The sequence below is a fragment of the Bradysia coprophila genome, unplaced genomic scaffold (genome assembly GCF_014529535.1).
Source record: "Bradysia coprophila strain Holo2 unplaced genomic scaffold, BU_Bcop_v1 contig_390, whole genome shotgun sequence".
NCBI classification, from domain to species: Eukaryota; Metazoa; Arthropoda; class Insecta; order Diptera; family Sciaridae; genus Bradysia; species Bradysia coprophila.
In genome coordinates this window covers 275,512-293,429 of record NW_023503648.1, presented here as the reverse complement: position 1 = coordinate 293,429, position 17,918 = coordinate 275,512, and the positions used below count along the sequence as shown (strand labels likewise).

General features: G+C 41.2%; 1 protein-coding gene across 1 annotated transcript; it reads left to right on the top strand.

The window, feature by feature from the left end:
* The first annotated feature begins 250 nt into the window (after window positions 1–250).
* Window positions 251–16,104, top strand: LOC119082152 (golgin subfamily A member 4-like). The gene is given in 16 exon segments (XM_037191553.1): window positions 251–450; window positions 531–666; window positions 727–969; window positions 1,028–1,237; window positions 1,307–1,416; window positions 3,331–3,677; window positions 3,734–4,400; window positions 4,484–4,960; window positions 5,580–5,820; window positions 5,822–6,928; window positions 6,992–7,819; window positions 11,993–12,260; window positions 12,333–12,450; window positions 12,522–12,624; window positions 14,526–14,768; window positions 15,238–16,104. Coding segments are annotated over 11 exon segments (5,145 nt in total). The 5' UTR covers window positions 251–450; window positions 531–666; window positions 727–969; window positions 1,028–1,237; window positions 1,307–1,416; window positions 3,331–3,367; the 3' UTR covers window positions 16,021–16,104.
* The last annotated feature ends 1,814 nt before the right edge of the window (window positions 16,105–17,918 follow it).

Sequence of the window (17,918 nt, the reverse complement as noted above, 5' to 3'; positions counted from 1 at the left end):
ACTATGACCACTTTTGCTTGAAGTGCGTTGTGTAAATACTTTCGACGTAGTGATACTGTGTTGTAGCGTAAGTTCAGTGTGACGGTACGATTTTATGAATGTCGGCAATCCCTTTTCTATCGATAACAATAAATTCGAAATTTGCGCTGCAAATGCTGGTGAAAAACTCAACGAAAACAAAGCTGCTACAAAATAAAATTATTTGACTGTGGTGACACCTACCAGAATTTATTTTGAATGCATATTGTTTGAATTTGACTTATAAACCGCCATTACGATCAAACAGCCGAAAAAATCTTTTATATTTTGTTGTTAATGGGCGTACCAGCCAATTGTGTAACAGTTTTTTTTCTGATTTTTTTTTAAATTTGTAAATCCGTCGAGGTTTTAGTTTTTAAGTCAATGTAAAATATGGAGTTTTTGAATTGGAAAAACATTCTGCTCGAATGGGTGAGTGGAATCAAAGTCCATTGTTTGTGTGTTTGTTCTCGACCGGTGGCTGAAATGTTTTTTTTTGTTGAACCAAAAAGGCAAATCGTCTGAACTATCTTGGACGGGCGCACTACAGTCTGAATATGGTGGAAATTGAAGCGTTCTACGGTGAATTCCGAACGAATGTAACATCGAAAGATATTGCGTCAAAGAAATTGGATTCCTTTATGACAAGTATAACGGTCACGATCGGTATTATGTTCAATGTTAATACGAAACGTCCTTGACATTCAGGTTACTTTCCCGAATTTCATCCGAGTTGGACCAACGAGGGCAAAATGTCTCCCGACGACTATGTGTTCGGCTTCTCGCTGCTGATGTACTTCGCTTGCGTAAAGCACCCGGACGTAAACATTCAAAGAATATGTAAGGAAATGCAAGAGGAGTCACAGTTGGTCGTGGGGGCATTTTTGAAAAATCTATTAGACAGCAATTCGTTCAGCCGGGAAACCATCAAATGTGTCATTGAATCCTCAGGTATGTTGCGTGTTAGAAACATCAGCGCATCACAATATTTGCAATATTTTGTGTGTAGCTCCGGCCAAACTGTCCGACTATGTGTTGGCATTGAGTCCGACCAAAATCAGCGAAACGAACATGTGTCTGGCGACACCGAAATCGAAAATTCTGAACGAGTGGAATGCCGAAAATCGGCAATTGAAGGCACAGGTGGAAACCGAGCGTTTCGAGAGAGGATTTTTGGAATCGCTGCTGAAGAAGAAGGAAGAGGAAATAAGTGATCTGCGTAAGCAAGCTTGAATTGCATTGTTGGCAGCCTTGGCATTTACCAGTAAAATTTGGATTTTCATTTCAGATCAGGAACGCAGGAAGTTCCAGTCAGACATTCAACAGCTCAAATCGAAATTGACCGATAAAGATACCGAAAACATCCCGGTCAATTACAACGATTCACAGATGGAAATGGTAAGTGACGATATACCCAGCCGAAACGCCAATTTTCTCCAATTTTCCTAGTCAAAGCATCCCAAGACTTTTAAACCTCCAAAACGTAGTCCCACTTTGGTGCGGTTTTTGGTGTGGATGGGGTGTAGAAGATGTGAGATTTCACTTTTGTAAGATAGGTACAGCGAAAACTGTTATGTACAGAGTGATACCTGAAGCTTAGGATAGTTTCTTCCTTAATTTGAAGACACTGGAAGCTTTCACGGTCAAAAGGACATCAGCTCTTGATGTTAAGTGAAAGCTCTGGCAACCGTTTGAAATTCACAATTTGTAGAAAAGTGCGCAGAAGCTAGGAGTCACCCAAAAGGGTCTTTCCAGTTTTTTTATGAACGACGGACATTATAAAAATTTTCGCCTTTTGATGGGGAGCCAGCCATGAAGACCACGATGGTTAAGACTTATGCTAATTGTATTCTATACAAAGGTTGTTGTTCTGGAATTACTGTTTTGCCTGTAACTGTAACATCGACCACATTGAAAGACTGACGCTCAAATCTTCAATTACACATCGCATATGACATTCTCCGACTCTTGAAGCATATGGACAATTTTCCGACCACTGTCGTCGCTGAAGCGTCGTTCAGTTAACGCTTCTCACATTTTTACCATATATCGACTTTTCACCTTATCGACCATACGTACCCATTCTACCATTAATTTGTACTCATTCGACTATTTGTACCCATTGGGCCATTTGTACCCATTGGACCATTTGTACCCATTGGACCATTTGTACCCATTGTACCATTTGTACCCATTGGACCATTTGTACCCATTGGACCTTTTGTACCAATTGTACCCATTGGACCATTTGTACCCATTCTATCGTTTGTATCAATTCGACCAGTTTCCATCGTGAGTGATTTTCACCAACTCTTATATGTCAATCGACTGCCGATTGACTTTACCGACATGTATATAATATTTTCTTTATTTTTACTGAAAATGCATGACCATTTTACATGTGATGAGTATTTACATGTTTTATAATTTGTAAACTTCATCTAGCTGATTGTTCATTTTTCAAATCCATTTTTGCATTCGACTTGAATAATTGAACTTTTGCTGACCGACTTTCGGCTTTGCCATTGAAACCAAACCTTTGTCTACTGACTTTCAGCTTGACCTTTAACACCATTTGTCTACCAACTTTCAACTTAACCATTCACACCCTTGTCTACCAACCTTCGGCTTGGCCGCTATCGTTAGCATGGTCAGTCTGGCTCAAAAAAGCCCTTCGAGCGATGTACGAAGAAAATGTGTAAAAAGCCCCTCATCGTTGGAGCTGCCGTTGCCTTCAATCAGAACAAACATTTTTCGTCTTAAGTGCAACGATATCGCATGTCGGGTTCAAACCGTGCCTTTAAATAAGAAACTGAGATGTATAACTGGACTCGAGGTGTAACTACTGCTCTACGTCATGTCCGAGTTATTCTTCTAAAGCTTCCATTAAAATACCATAGAGCTACCTAGAGGAATTATGAACCGAAATTCATTGAAAAATTACACACACCACTAACACGAAATAAAATACTGACTGAACGCACAGTTGTTGTAGTTTCCGATTTTTCTAGTTTTCACTTGGCACATAGAATGCTCTGCCATGCAATCCAATCACAGCAGGCAAATTATTTTCAATCGAAAGTCGACCTAATCTTAATTCAATTGCTCTTTTCGGATAATTCTTTTTGATTTGAAATTTCGTTATTCCCATTTTTTTCTATTTGATTAAACCGATTCGAACCGATCAACATTCCAAAAACCCTAAAACGATGGCATGCTCTACAACAAAAGTATGAAACCAGAAATATGCCCGTTACCCGTTACGAGTCTCAGTGCTTTTCCCATTTTCTTTCAATTCGATTTCATTTCCAGCTTAAACGTCGCCTGCGCAAAGACATTGCCGACAAAGATGCCGAAATCAGTAAGCTACAGACCAAGGTGGACGACCTTATCACCGCCAAACAGCATTACGCCGAAAAACTATCGCTCGTCGAATCGCAGTACAATAACTCGATTGAATGTTCAGCCGAAACTGGCCGATAAGTTGGAGCAACTAACCGAAACTTGTGACAAACAGCAGGAACATATCAAAGGGCTGGAGATCAACATCAAGGAATACCAGAAATACTTCAACGAGTCCAGCTCCAAGGGTAATTCGCTTGAAACGTCGTCGGACAATCTCGAAGATTCGTTTGCATTAGCCATGGCTAGTTTGGCAGGTGAGTGGTTCGTTGAGTGTGTGCGATCTACCACAAACCAATTGTCCGTCTTATAGATCGCAGTACGTCCAGTCCGGAGAACATGGGTCAGGTGGTGGATATGCAGCTGCGCGAACAGATAGCGCTGTATGAGAGTCTTCAGGAGAAATGCATTAGAATCGAGGAGGAGAACAGCCGACTGAGAGAGCAGATAGAGGAACACATTCAGCGAACGTCTGTGTTGGAGTTACAGTGTCGTGACGCTGTGGAGGAGAAAAAGATTATTGCTCAACGTGCCGAAAAGGAAAGTGCAGAACTCACTGCCGTATCGGAAGAATTGAATTTGAACGCAACGAAACTACAGGCACTTCGATCGGAATTGGATTCGTTGACTTCAACGGTGAACGAGAACCATCAAACAATTGAAATCTTGAACGATGCAAAGTCATCGTTGGAACAGCAGTTGATTGTCCGAGAAAATGAAGTTCTTGAGGTTCGAGTTCAGTTGGAAGCTGCAAATGTCAAATTGGAGGCGGCCGAATCGATACGTTCGGATCTTGTTTCGCAGCATGAGGAAGTTCTTCGGCAGAAGGATGTGACATTGGCGGAAGTAGAAACTGAAAAGCACAGTCTGACCGATCAACTCAATGCTCTTACGTCTCGTCTGGCCAACGTCGAAGAAATCCACGAGAAACGGCAAACGCAGATGGAAAAGGAAACAGAGGAACTTGACGCTGAACTACGGTGAGTAAATCTCCTTTGCACATTCCGACACTTTACGGTGTCAAGTCGACCATTTGGTTGACCCATTTCCTTTGCTCTTTCAGTAAAACGATCGGCGAACTGACCAACTGCCAAACGGATCGCGATTCACTTCAACAAACTGTTACCGATTTAACGGATCAGATTGCAATTCTCAGCGCGGAACGCCAAACCATTGATTCACAGCTGGCAGATCTGACTGCAACCAACGAACAAGTGGTATCATCGTTGGCACAGCAGTTGAATGTTTGCGAAAATGAAGTTGCCGTGGTTCGAATTCAGCTTGAGGCTGCAAAAGCCAAATTGGAAGCGGCCGAATCGATGCGTTCGGATCTTGTTTCGCAGCATGGGGAACTTCTTCACCAGAAGAATGAGACGTTGGCGGAATTAGAAACTGAAAAGCACAATCTGACCGATCAACTCAATGCACTTACGTCCAGTCTGTCCAACGCCGAAGAAATCCTCGAGAAACGGCAAACGCAGAACGCAGAGCTTGTCCAGACGATGGATAGGGAAGTGGAGAAACTTGGCGCTGAGCTTCGGTGAGTAAATCTTGTTTGCACATTCTGACAGCAGTCGAGAGTCGACGATTCGGTTGACCCATTTCCTTTGCTCTTCCAGTAAAACGATCGGCGAACTGACCAACTGTCAAACGGATCGCGATTCACTTCAACAAACTGTAGCTGATTTAACGGATCAGATTGCAATTCTCAGCACGGAACGCCAAACCGTTGATTCACAGCTGGCAGACTTGACTTCAACCTACGAACAAGTGGTATCATCGTTGGAACTGCAGTTGAATCTCAGCGAAAATGAAGTTGCCGTGGTTCGAGTTCAGCTGGAGGCTGCAAATGCCAAATTGGAAACGGCCGAATCGATGCGTTCGGATCTTGTTTCGCAGCATGAGGAACTGCTTCGTCAGAAGGATGTGACGTTGGCGGAGTTAGAAACTGAAAAGCACAGACTGACCGATCAACTCAATGCTCTTACGTCTCGTCTGGCCAACGTCGAAGAAATCCACGAGAAACGGCAAACGCAGATTGAAAAGGCAAACGGAGGAATTTGACGCTGAACTACGGTGAGTAAATCTCCTTTGCACATTCCGACACTTTACGGTATCAAATCGACTATTCGGTTGACCCATTCCCTTTGCTCTTCCAGTAAAACGATCAGCGAACTGACCGACTGTCAAACGGATCGCGACTCACTTCAACAAACTGTTGCCGATTTAACGGATCAGATTGCAATTCTCAGCGCGGAACGCCAAACCATTGATTCACAGCTGGCAGATCTGACTGCAACCAACGAACAAGTGATATCTGACAGAGACCAATTACGCGATGAATTAACCGCACTCGAAACGGAACGCATTGAACTTGAAAGCTCGGCTAAACACAATTGAAAGCAGCCGTGCCGATTTGGAAGCGCAGCTGCTTCAATCTGAAGATGAGAAGGAGAAATTGTTCCTCAATCTGCAGGAGAAAATCGACGAGGCCGAAGCCACCGAATTAACAGTGAAAGAATGGTCACGGCGATGCGAAAGCGAAGCAGCTAAATACCAAACTGCAGTGAAGACAAATGAATTGGCTTGCGAAGCATACGAGAAACAGATCAGCGATCTAACGAATGCAGTCTCCGAACTTACCGCCGGCAAAGAAAATTTGACTGAAGGCCAGAGTGATCTGCGCAAAGAGGCGTCCCACATGAGAATGGAGCTGGAAACTATGCGCATCGTAGGCGAACAACACACCAACGAGAAAAAACAGTTTTTGGCGACGATCGAAGAGCTGACGGTCTCTAAAAACTCCAACGAAGCGGAGGTGCGTCAACTCCAACAAAAATTAAACGAATCGAACGATGAGTACGTTAAGCTGGTTGGACAGTGCAATGCCTTAGAAACTGAAAATCGAAGGCTGCAGAAGTCTGTGGAAGACCTTGAGAGCAAACGGGATGCACTCATAAGTGAACTCGATGTTGCCGAACGCGAAGTGGCTGACACTCACAAGCATTTACATCAGAAAGGTCAGGAAGTCAACGAACTGTCGACGGCGATTGATCAATTGAAGTCCGAATCGGCGACAAGTCTTGCAGATAAAGCAAATGTTGAAGCTGAGTTGCAGCACAATGTGGATCTCGTGAAGCAGTTGAGCAAAGAGCTTGAAGACAACAAAAAGGATCTGGTCGAAAAAACACAATTGGTGGACTTACTACGGGACCAAGTGGAGACATTGAAAGTTTCGGAAGGCTCGATGATAACCAAGAGTACCGAATTGTCGGAGAACTATGAGGCGCTGGTCACAAAATTGGAATTGGCTGAAAGTTCTAAAGATTCTCTAAGTCTCCAATGCACTTCACTGAACGAGGAACTGAAGGCAGTCCAGGACAAGTGCAATGAAATGGAAAATAAATTCGCTGAACGGAACTTACATGCAAGTGCACAAGCTGATCAAGTCAAATCATTGGAGATGCAAGTGGATTCGTTGAAGAATGAAATGTCGTCGATGTCTGAGGTGAGTCAAACAAATCGTCTGTTAAGAAGACCCAAATCGTCAACTTCTGATCTATTTTTGCAGGTCGCTGCTCGTAAGCAGTCCGAACTGAATGCAATGTTGCGAACGAGCCAGGAAGAGATGGCTGCAAATTCGTCGAAAGCCGATGCTAAGATCGAGGAATTGAAGCTGTCCATAACCGAATTGACCGTTCAGAACGAGAGTCTGTCGGTTGCCAATGCCGAACTCAGCCGTCAACTGTCGCACAGCAAAATCGAGTTCGAATCGTACCAACGGAGCACCGATTATAAAGCGGAAATCGAAGCGCTGGCTCACAGCAAGGAGACTTTAAGTGCGCAAGTCAACGATCTGACCAGTGAAACGAAAAAATTGGCGGAAGACCTTGCACAGGCCAGACGTGAAAATGTTTCGTTGACCGACGAGAATATTGACTTGGCCACGGAAATCGAAAAGGTTCGCACAGAATATGCGGATAGCGAGTCATCGAACCGAGACAAGATCAATTCGCTGAAATCGGAGCTGAATCGGTTGGAAACGGCCAATTCGTCAAATCATCGCCGAATCGATGATCTGCAGAAATCCGTCGAGGCGAGGTCGAACGACAGTGGCGCCAAGGATAAGTGTGCCAAATTGGAGGCGGATTTACAAGTGGCTCTGGCCGACCTCGAGACAAAGATCCAGGAGTGTCGTGAGGGTCAAGAAATTCACGCACAGCTGGTCCACGACAATAAAATTCTGTCGGCAAAATTGACCCAACATCGGAAAGTGACTGCGGAGCAAGAAGAGGCCTGGCTGAAGGAACGAACGGAATTGATGGAACAGAGGGAGAAATCGTGTACGGAAATCCGTTTCGAGTTGGAAGGCAAGCTGAGCAAAATGAAGGAGAGAATGGTGAGTTGAATATTCATCACATTGCATGTCTCGTTTCATTTGTGTTGTTCCGTTGAGTGTAGAATGCCAGTGACCAGGTTCGATTACTAATTCTTTGTGTTTATGGTCCAGTCAAAGTCAGCCTCCCCAATCTTATGCACAATTTTCTCGGAACAATTCCAATTGTTGGCTTTGTACCGAAGTGTTCAGTGAGCAAAAGGGTCGTTTGATAAATTTTTATAAGATTGCTCGAGTACGAGCCCGTGCACGGTCACTAGAGATACCGAAAAGTAAAGAAATGGTTGTCATCGCGATAAATTGAAAAAATAATCGAAATTCCAAGTTGGGAGGTGCGGGACAACAGGAAGTTTTGCTTGCTTTCTCGTCAGTAAACTGTTGTACAAACCGGATTTTCTTAAAAATTAAATACGGATCGTCTCGTCTTTACCTTTCGGTTGACACATCCGCACACGATATTTGAAGGAACACATCCAGAGACATGCTGGAAAAACTAGTGAAGAACTGGCAAAACACGCTCGCTGGTTTTCCTCGCCTTCTCGCCAATAGCTACTGATCGACCAACTCGATTTCTTTTTTGATGTTGGGTGTCAAAACCGTCAGCAAATTTGCCTGTTTCCCTTGTGCTATGTGTCAATGAAAGGTATTGACGAGAGATGAACAAAATATTTAATTTTTAAGAAATTCCGATTTGTACAACAGTTGCTATTGGCGACAAAGCATGTTTCCTACTTTTCATGCTTTCCCGCGCCTCTTTTAACAAAAACAGTGAAGCGATTGTGGTTGGTTCGGTGGGCTGGCAATTAAATGAGCAAAGGAAAGCCGCAACCGTTTATCACATCCACGTATCACATTCGAATTATTGCCGAGATTTCTATGAGGCATTCGAGACAAGTCAGCCTGACCCGCGTTGTACCCGTTTCGAGCCTTATTTTGGTATGAGAATGAATTGTGAAAGGCTTTCAGATTGTTCACAGAGGTGCGGGAAAACATGAAAAGTCGGAAAATACGTAGTTTTGCTTGCTTTCGCTGCAACAGCTACTGTTGTGCAAACCAGATTTTCTTACAAAATAAATGTTTTGTTTCGTCTCGTCTCCACCTTTAATTTGACATATCGCACACGACTTTTGAGCGAAAACATCTTGAGACATGCTGGAAAAACTAGTGAAAAACAGGCTAAACAAAACAGAAACAATGTTCCCTGTAACTTGACTCCAAACTACCGTCGCTGTTTCGAAGTATTTCCCGTTGAGTCGCGACAACGATTATATGAGAAAGTTTGGTTGTCGCGACTGTTTTGAGACCCAACATAAAAAATTGAAGTTTTACGTTGTTTACCTCTGCTTTGCGTGTCCACCTAACCTTCTAGCGTATAACCGTTGTCGCGACTCAACGCGAAGTGCTCCAAAACAGCGACGGTAGTTTGGAGTCAAGTTCCAGAATGCGACTGTTTGTCATGAGATAGACCTTTTGCACTAGTTTTTCCATCATGCCTCTGGATGTTTTCGCTCAAAAATGGTGTGCGATATGTCAAATGAAAGGTATTGACGAGACGAATCAGAAGGTTACAGTTTTTTACACCTTCCTGTTGACGTGATTCAAAGAGACACAATTTGAAAAATGTCTTCAAAGTTTAGGTAAATATTCGTTGAGATACGCGAAACCGACTAGGTATACCGTTCATCTTCATTAGCCGCTTCAGTTAGACTGACGAAGTGTTTTCTACTAAAGTATCGAAAAACTTCCCTTGATATCATCAGACCATTCGAAACGAAGTAAAATCAATGAAAATTCATTTTTCCTATAATTCGCTAATTGGTCACGTCTGCAATTGGATAGATATCCATTTTTAACGACACGTCATCTGCTTTTAACCCTTACAAGCTTGAAGCAATATCTCTCATCTAATTCTGACCTGTTGTTTCATTTACTCAAATAGAAATCGAGCAATTCAAATGGTTATGTAAAGTTGAGTGTAGCGTTGTTGTTCCATGCCATAACATTAGTCACATGCTTCCTTTTGATGACGTGTGTGCTAAAGAAAAACAATTTGGTGGTGGACATAAGAGAGATGAGCCCAAGTACGTTTTGAAAATTCGGCACGGCCTGTGTTTGACACAATATTATTTTTTTGATTTTGTTGTTGTTATAAATACAATTTATTTGTTAATCGAACCTGTCTTCTGTGTTCTTATTTTTGTTGAAGTCCAATGTCTGTTCAATGAAGATTCTACAATCATCGATAAAATAGCTGCAAAAATGATTGAACTTTGAACCAACGGTGACAATAGAAAGAAGAACTATGCTGAAACCAAATCGAAACGTTTTGCTTGCATGAAGCCTGTCTAACTAATTTTGAATTCAATGCATTACTTCAAACTCGGCCATTTCAATCCCTACAATTTTAACTTGGATATTTGAAGAGCTCATGAACTCAGTCCCAAAACCCACAGCCATAATCATCGAGTGGATTAGACTCATTGTCTAATTAGAGACACTATAAAGGAGATTGTCAATAGTAGGGAAAAGTGTTTAAGAGACTGACGTACTCTATGATGACGGATGAGTTCTTGCTAGTTTGACTGTAATGTTTCCATAGCAAACATTTTCTTAAATTCAATTTGAAATTCAAAAATGTGATCAATTTCCATACCGGAATTTTCATTGTAGCCGATTTCCTCCATCCTCGAAAGGTATACGAGTGACGGTTGACATTTTGAAAGAAAACTGACAGATCGTAGAGAGGTCAACTGCTCAGAAATTACGTTTCCCGCGATACTTACGATAGGATAGGATAAAATGGGCTCAGCTACGAACACGAAGACGTAATTCATGCAATCAAATATTGTTTTGGGAGAGTAGTTTCTTACAGAGTTAGCTTAGATGGCATTGAATGTTCTTGCTCGGACTGTTATGAAAGTTATGACGTTTCGAGAGAGGATTGTTTTAAATGTCAATCGTGTACAATTCTTTTAAGAGTTACGACTACAGAGAGGTACAACTCTACAGAGAGTTACAACTCTACAGAGAGTTACAACTCTACAGAGAGTTACAACTCTACAGAGAGTTACAACTCTACAGAGAGTTACAACTCTACAGAGAGTTACAACTCTACAGAGAGTTACAACTCTACAGAGAGTTACAACTCTACAGAGAGTTACAACTCTACAGAGAGTTACAACTCTACAGAGAGTTACAACTCTACAGAGAGTTACAACTCTACAGAGAGTTACAACTCTACAGAGAGTTACAACTCTACAGAGAGTTACAACTCTACAGAGAGTTACAACTCTACAGAGAGTTACAACTCTACAGAGAGTTACAACTCTACAGAGAGTTACAACTCTACAGAGAGTTACAACTCTACATAGAGTAAATACAAGAGTTACAACTCTACATAGAGTTACAACTCTACATAGAGTTACAACTCTACATAGAGTTACAACTCTACATAGAGTTACAACTCTACATAGAGTTACAACTCTACAGAGTACATAAGAGTTACAACTCTACAGAGAGTTACAACTCTACAGAGAGTTACAACTCTACAGAGAGTTACAACTCTACAGAGAGTTACAACTCTACAGAGAGTTACAACTCTACAGAGAGTTACAACTCTACAGAGAGTTACAACTCTACAGAGAGTTACAACTACAAGAGTTACAACTCTACAGAGAGTTACAACTCTACAGAATACAACCAAGAGAGTTACAACTCTACAGAGAGTTACAACTCTACAGAGAGTTACAACTCTACAGAGAGTTACAACTCTACAGAGAGTTACAACTCTACCATGGGTTACAGCTCTTCGAAGGTTAGAACGTCTGGAGGGTTATACCTTCTCGAAAGCAAGATTTAAAGACTTCCAAGGAATACATTTCCTCGACAAGTCTGAACGTCATTGTTTCATATAGCCACATGGGTAGGTAGCCTCATTCCCAAGCTTTATTAAGAAAATGTAGCTGACATCCAGTCATTTTCATTATCCGACGCAGCTGGAATTCACACATCAGATTGAATGATTGTTTAACCAGTGTACCTGTACAGTTTGGACGAATTATTGTTTCCGAAATGTCCTGTTTTTGGGGGATTCAAAATGCTTGATCTAAACATTAACTCGATGTTGACTATCGCCCGGTTTTTCATATCGCTCGCCATTTTCCATCCGAATTGCAGAAACATATCTACAACGAAGAAACCAGCAGATCGAAGGAGAAGCAAGAAAAGCAAGAACGAGAGCTGACAAACTACAAGCAGCAATGTCAACTGCTCAACGAAAAGATTGAAAAATACGTTGCCCATGTGCAATCCATTTCGACACAGGTGTACAAACTGAACGAGCAAATATTGGAGCTCAAGAAGGAGAATGAATTTCTGAAAAGTAAATTGCGGCTCGCTGAATCTAATCCACGCGAATCGAGACTATTTCCACCACCAAATTTCGGTAAGAAACCATTGTCGCCCAAAGAAATCAGAACACAAAAATCGAAACTCATTCCGACTGATTGTTCGTCAGGTTCGAATTTGAAAATCGAAATGGAGGATGAACTGGGTGAGGTCTTTAACAACACATACCTGGCTGATTTAAAGTCCGGAGGAGGGAGAACGTCACCAGTTGGCAGAGAATCTATCAGGTAAGACCGATGCCTATCTCAATCGACAATTAAATTTTTATCGCCACAAAAAACCACTCCGCCTCTCTTAGACAATCCGAACTGCGTCAGCGAAATTCCATAGCAGCCAGACATCTGCGAAGTACATATGCGGCCCAGTATGGCGATCAGAATTTGAAGGAGGAGGACATTTCAGTAAGTTCAAATAATCCAACGAAAATGGAAAAAACTTTTACCGTCTCTGCGCACACTTTTGACTTTTAAATTGTGATTTTTGTGATTTTTAGTAAATTTCAATTTTTTGTGTAAAATATGATAAAACTCTCGACGAGATGATTAGACGATTAAAGAATTTTATGACCAAATTGATCGGCTAAAAGTTTTTTTTTTATTTCGGAAACATTTTCTATTTCGCTAGCTGCTTTTACATCACCTGCATTCATTTATCATTTAGTTCGTCACACCCTTCATTCAACCACTTTTTTTGCTTAATTTTTTCTATCCTAATCCTCATTCACATCATAGCTTATCGTAATAGAATCAGTAGCTTAGACTAGTCGCTAGGGCGTTAAGTAATTCTATCATCACACTCCTTCCCACATCTCCCAAAATCCCCAAATATTCCTATAAGTCCCCAACGTCCTGAAGTGCCGTCTCATTTTTTTTGTTATTCGACCAAGTTGCAATGAGTAAAGTCACGAAAAATCCGAGCGGTGAGGCACTTTCTGGATTACTCATCAGAAAATCCAGTTTTTAACGTTGTTATAACCAAAGTTCATAAACCACTGAAGGTAATGCAGATGACATGGCACCCAAGTTCCGGGTTAATTCCAGTGCAGCACTTACGATTTCAATCGTATTTTTGAAGCATTGAAACACGTTCCCAACGTTCATGCTATTCACCACATTCCATCAGTTCAATCGCTAGCGCTACAACAAGCGTATTTTGTTGTCTTGCGGCCAGAAAATACGTCATTACTGACTCAAAACCGATTTTTCGCATTTTCTGGACATAAGACAACAAAGTCTTGCTGGGAAATTTTTTGTTGAGGCGTATGGGGCGCATTCCTCGCATCGACAAAATGAAAAACGATTATCAGCGTTACAGTCGGAGGCAGTGAAATTTCAGCATGAATTTGCTTCAGCTGTTTTTCAGCTGATCGACACAAATACAATCAAAACTGTTTGTACTTGTTTATACGGTTGAAGCTGCTACACGATCGTGGTAGTAGTCAAACTGTATAACAACCTATTAACAGTTTTGATTGTTTGTGTGGATCAGCTGAAAAACAGCTGAAGCAAATTCATGCTCAAATTTCACTGCGTCTAACTGTAGGTGTCCGAAAATCTGAATTTTAGTTTGAAGAGATCGTCCAGAAACGATGTACGTCTTTAGAGTGAAGGTTGATTCTAACAATCCCTGAATGCAGTACTTCGTTTGTTGAGAGTCGTATGGCTGATTTTTGTATTTGGCTGCAAGGAAAAACCAGTTTTGTTTGTCCTGCTGATTTCTCAGATGGGTTTACGAGCTTCAATTATTTGAAAACTGAACTTGAGACTAGTACAATCCAGTTGCACACCAGTTGCACGAAACAATGAAACATGAAACAAAAAATCGCTCCACAGCAGTGAAGCACCGGTATGACTTCTCTCACTGACTGCAGTCATGGAACGCACAGGATCGCATTAAGAGTTACAACGCCCTGTGCCATTACACTTTTATGAGGTGGTTAAAGGAATGCGAGCGAAGCGAGTGAGAAAATTTTGCGATTTTTTACATTCAAAAAGTTTTGTCTCACATCCCAGCGCCATTGAGTGCTCCTTTGGATAATGCGGCACTGGGACCTTTCAGGGCGTGTAATACTTTATAGGCGAAGTGAAGAAATTGAAATTTCTTCGAAAGACCTTCGTGACGAACTCTCATGAATCGGAAAGTGGAGTTAAGCTTTCAGAAGCGTCATGCATACGCCAACAAAATCCATTACTTCATTTGTGCAACGTATTTCCCACTTCTTAACTACAAAATCTATTACTTCAACAGTTTTACATAAAAGTTAAGTCAACTTGGTGCTTAAACTATCAATTGTCCTTAACAGATGCCGTATTTCAACGACAGCATGTTCAGCAATCAGCTGGACGTCCGTCGCGGAACACTCTATCAACGACCGGGACCACCGACGCCCAGTAAAAATGGTGGCCGATTATCGTTCGGTGGCAGTACAATCAATGCCAGTGATCTCTTTCCAAAGGACATATTGCGAGAACAGAACACCACCGCCAAAACCAAAACAACGCCCGGCAAATTGATGTCAATGTTCTCATCATCAAAACATAAGGAGGTAAGAAGTTAGTTTGTTGCAGTGGCGCATGTTTTCACATCCGGCAATGGGTTCGGTTACTGACGCTCATCTTTCATCATTCAACTAATTTGTTATGTGGGTTTTGTCGTTCTGTCTTTCTTGTCTTGATTTTTGTGTTCTGGCTGTGATTCAGTTCATTGGGATGGGGAGTTCATCAATTGATTACGAACAAAAACCGAATAGAAAATCTAATTTAGAAAAAGCATAACCGAGATGCTGACTGTGTTACCCCGAAGACCAGCCATTTAAGGTCCTGGAAGGTGTACACTTGTCATTGCGGCAGTTCCTAATGTAAGTGGTGCTACAGTTACATCATTCATCAAAAACGTCCATCTCATGTCCCATTCACTCAGTCGTGTTGTGTGTTCGTCCTACGGAGGTTGTTCCTTTGTATATTGCGTGTCCTTCTCATCGATACATTTTCACATCAAACTTCCCCTATCTGCAGACCGACGTACGCAAAGCGATAACTAGACCGATCTATGCAGCATTCACGTCGTCAACACCACGGCAAAAGTCCAATTGGGCCAGAGAACGTAAATCCATTCTAGCAATCAAATTGAATTCGACCGACAGTGATGACAATGATGTCGCTTCAATTGTATCCAATGATTCGTTATTGTCAAAGACTGGCGACCGACGACGATCAATTACACACCGATTTTCCATCATATCAAAATCGAAGCGTGTCTCCGCTGTGTCGAACTTGATCCAAAAAAATCGGCTTGAATATCGCAAGAAAAACCATTCCAAGCGTCAGAAAGGATTCGAACAAAGTCGGGAAATATTTTTGAAAATGGATGACGATGACGACAACAATTTTCAGATGGTTTTACGCGAAGACATTAGCTACGCACAGCCAGACAAATTGTTCACATCGGATCTAAGGCCGTCGGAGAAATTCGAAGTTCTAACTAAGTGTACGATATCCGAGCATCCGTATTCAAATGAACCAACGGCAATCGAAGCAATTGAAGTCACCGAAAGTTCATTGACATCGTCAGCAGCGTGTCATTCGAAGACAATGGGTAATATCATTATACATGGGAAGATACCAAGAATTACGGTGAACGAAATACCGCAACGGGAACTGATCCATTACAATCAGCGATCCGGTTCAATATGGTTGAGGCTAATGGATTTGACGAAGAAATGTTTCTTTGGTTTAGTCTTGGTAGTGGTATATGCCAGCTACGTCATGTGGAATTTGTTGAGTCGACGAAATGAGTAAAGATTTTCAGACTTCTATGTGACAGAAAGAATCATGTTTGCTTTTGCAGTTCAATAAAAACAAAAAAAAAGTTTTCAAATTTGATGCGGATGAATTTCACACTTGACGAGTGCGTCCCGTTGCTTTGGCAAACATCAGTCAATCTGAAAATCGAAAGGAGAATTTTCTCATTGTAAAACTGCCGCTTTTCAATAAGTTTCTAAGTGAGGAGACCCCCAGGTCTCCTGAAGTTTTCCATCTCTCTTCAAGAAAATCACTGAAAATCAAGGGAAAAATCTTAAAAATCGTGTAAAAAGGCTTGAAAATCCTTTGAAAAAGACAAAAAAAGTTCTTTCGAATCCTAGAAAATCTTTAGAAATTCCTTCAGGGAATTTCTGTTAGACAATTTATTTGCAAACAGAATATACGATCCCTCAGATCAAAAGATTCACAAATTTTGGTCACCATCTTGGTCACAATTAGGGTGGTGCTGAACTTTGGCTCGCGAATGTTTAGCGATTTGTTAGCGAAATTTTGTGCTACGAGACGAACACGGCCAATGAGGCAACTTTCGAGTGATGAAGATAAGGGTGTCCCGAGGAGCATTTCAAAAAATATCGCGATGTCATTTGCGAATCAGAAATCAATCGAAAAGAGAAGTCTGTATGTGGTATGTGGTGTGCCCTTTGGCTTTATATTTGTAATGCTTGATAGATCTACCGTAACCTGCAGAAGAAACTTAACGACACATTTGAACAAAATAATTCTTTTGTTTAAATTTGTCGCTAAGTTTCCTATTCAAAATACGACAGAGATAGAGAGAGAGAGAGGGTGAGAGAAAATATTGGAAAAGTGAGAGACTGTGGTTCGAAGCAGACAGTTTAAAAGAGATAATTCGCTCAGTCTCGCTGATTTATTATATTTTTCTAGCTCTGATGTATTGCGTAAATTTCCATTCAATTCAATGACAAAAAATGAAACAAACCATAGCACTGCTACACATTAGCGAATTAGCAGAGCTGTTGACAAACTCACGTTTGTTATCCGTACATATCAACAGACGTATTCACGGTCTTACATATTTACATATTCTTTGAAATGGTCTATATGTCTAACAGGGCTTGATGCACTATGCACTTGACGAGCTAAACAGGTTCCGAAAACGTATGGATGAATGAATGAATAAATGATTGAATTGAAGTCGAAGAAACGAATGGAATGAATGACAGCCTAGTGAGTCCATTTTTCGTGATCGGTGACATTCTATATGATCCTACGTGGTAAGTTTTCTTCCATTCTAGACAAGAAGTATAATACTTAACCCAACACAACACGACCTTCGTTAAATGTATAATTTCTCAATTTCTCAAAATTTAATTGAAAAATCAAAGACTTTGACGTTTCATTCGATTAGTCCATCTATTTTAAGTTAAAATACCAAAGCATAGCTCAACCTTTCTTCTTATGATTTTCATTTCAGAATTCAACTCCAAAAAAACGCTTGTCAATTTTTAAGAAAAAAACAAATTTGTAAGTAAAATTCCGGTCCATCGATAGGTTTTATGAACTTACTGGACCCCTTTACCCGTACGGTACAGTGTACACAAAACAGTCAGTGTAATATACGTATTTAAGTGATGCTTTTGTAACGTAGCATTTAAGTAATTTCCATGAAAATATTCTTTGCAATAAAGAAAAACTAACAAAAAATGACAAAATGAGTTTTCTTGTCCGCATGCAACGCATATGACCGTAATGGTAAAGAATGGAGATCCTAGACCCTAATGGCGAATTCTACATTTACGGATGAAAAGATGGAACTCGAGAAGCGACATGGTGGCGCCACCGTCTCTTGAGTTCGTTGATTCTAAGGTTCTGAAAGAACAGATTAAGACAGGTTACGAAGGCGGGTGAAACAC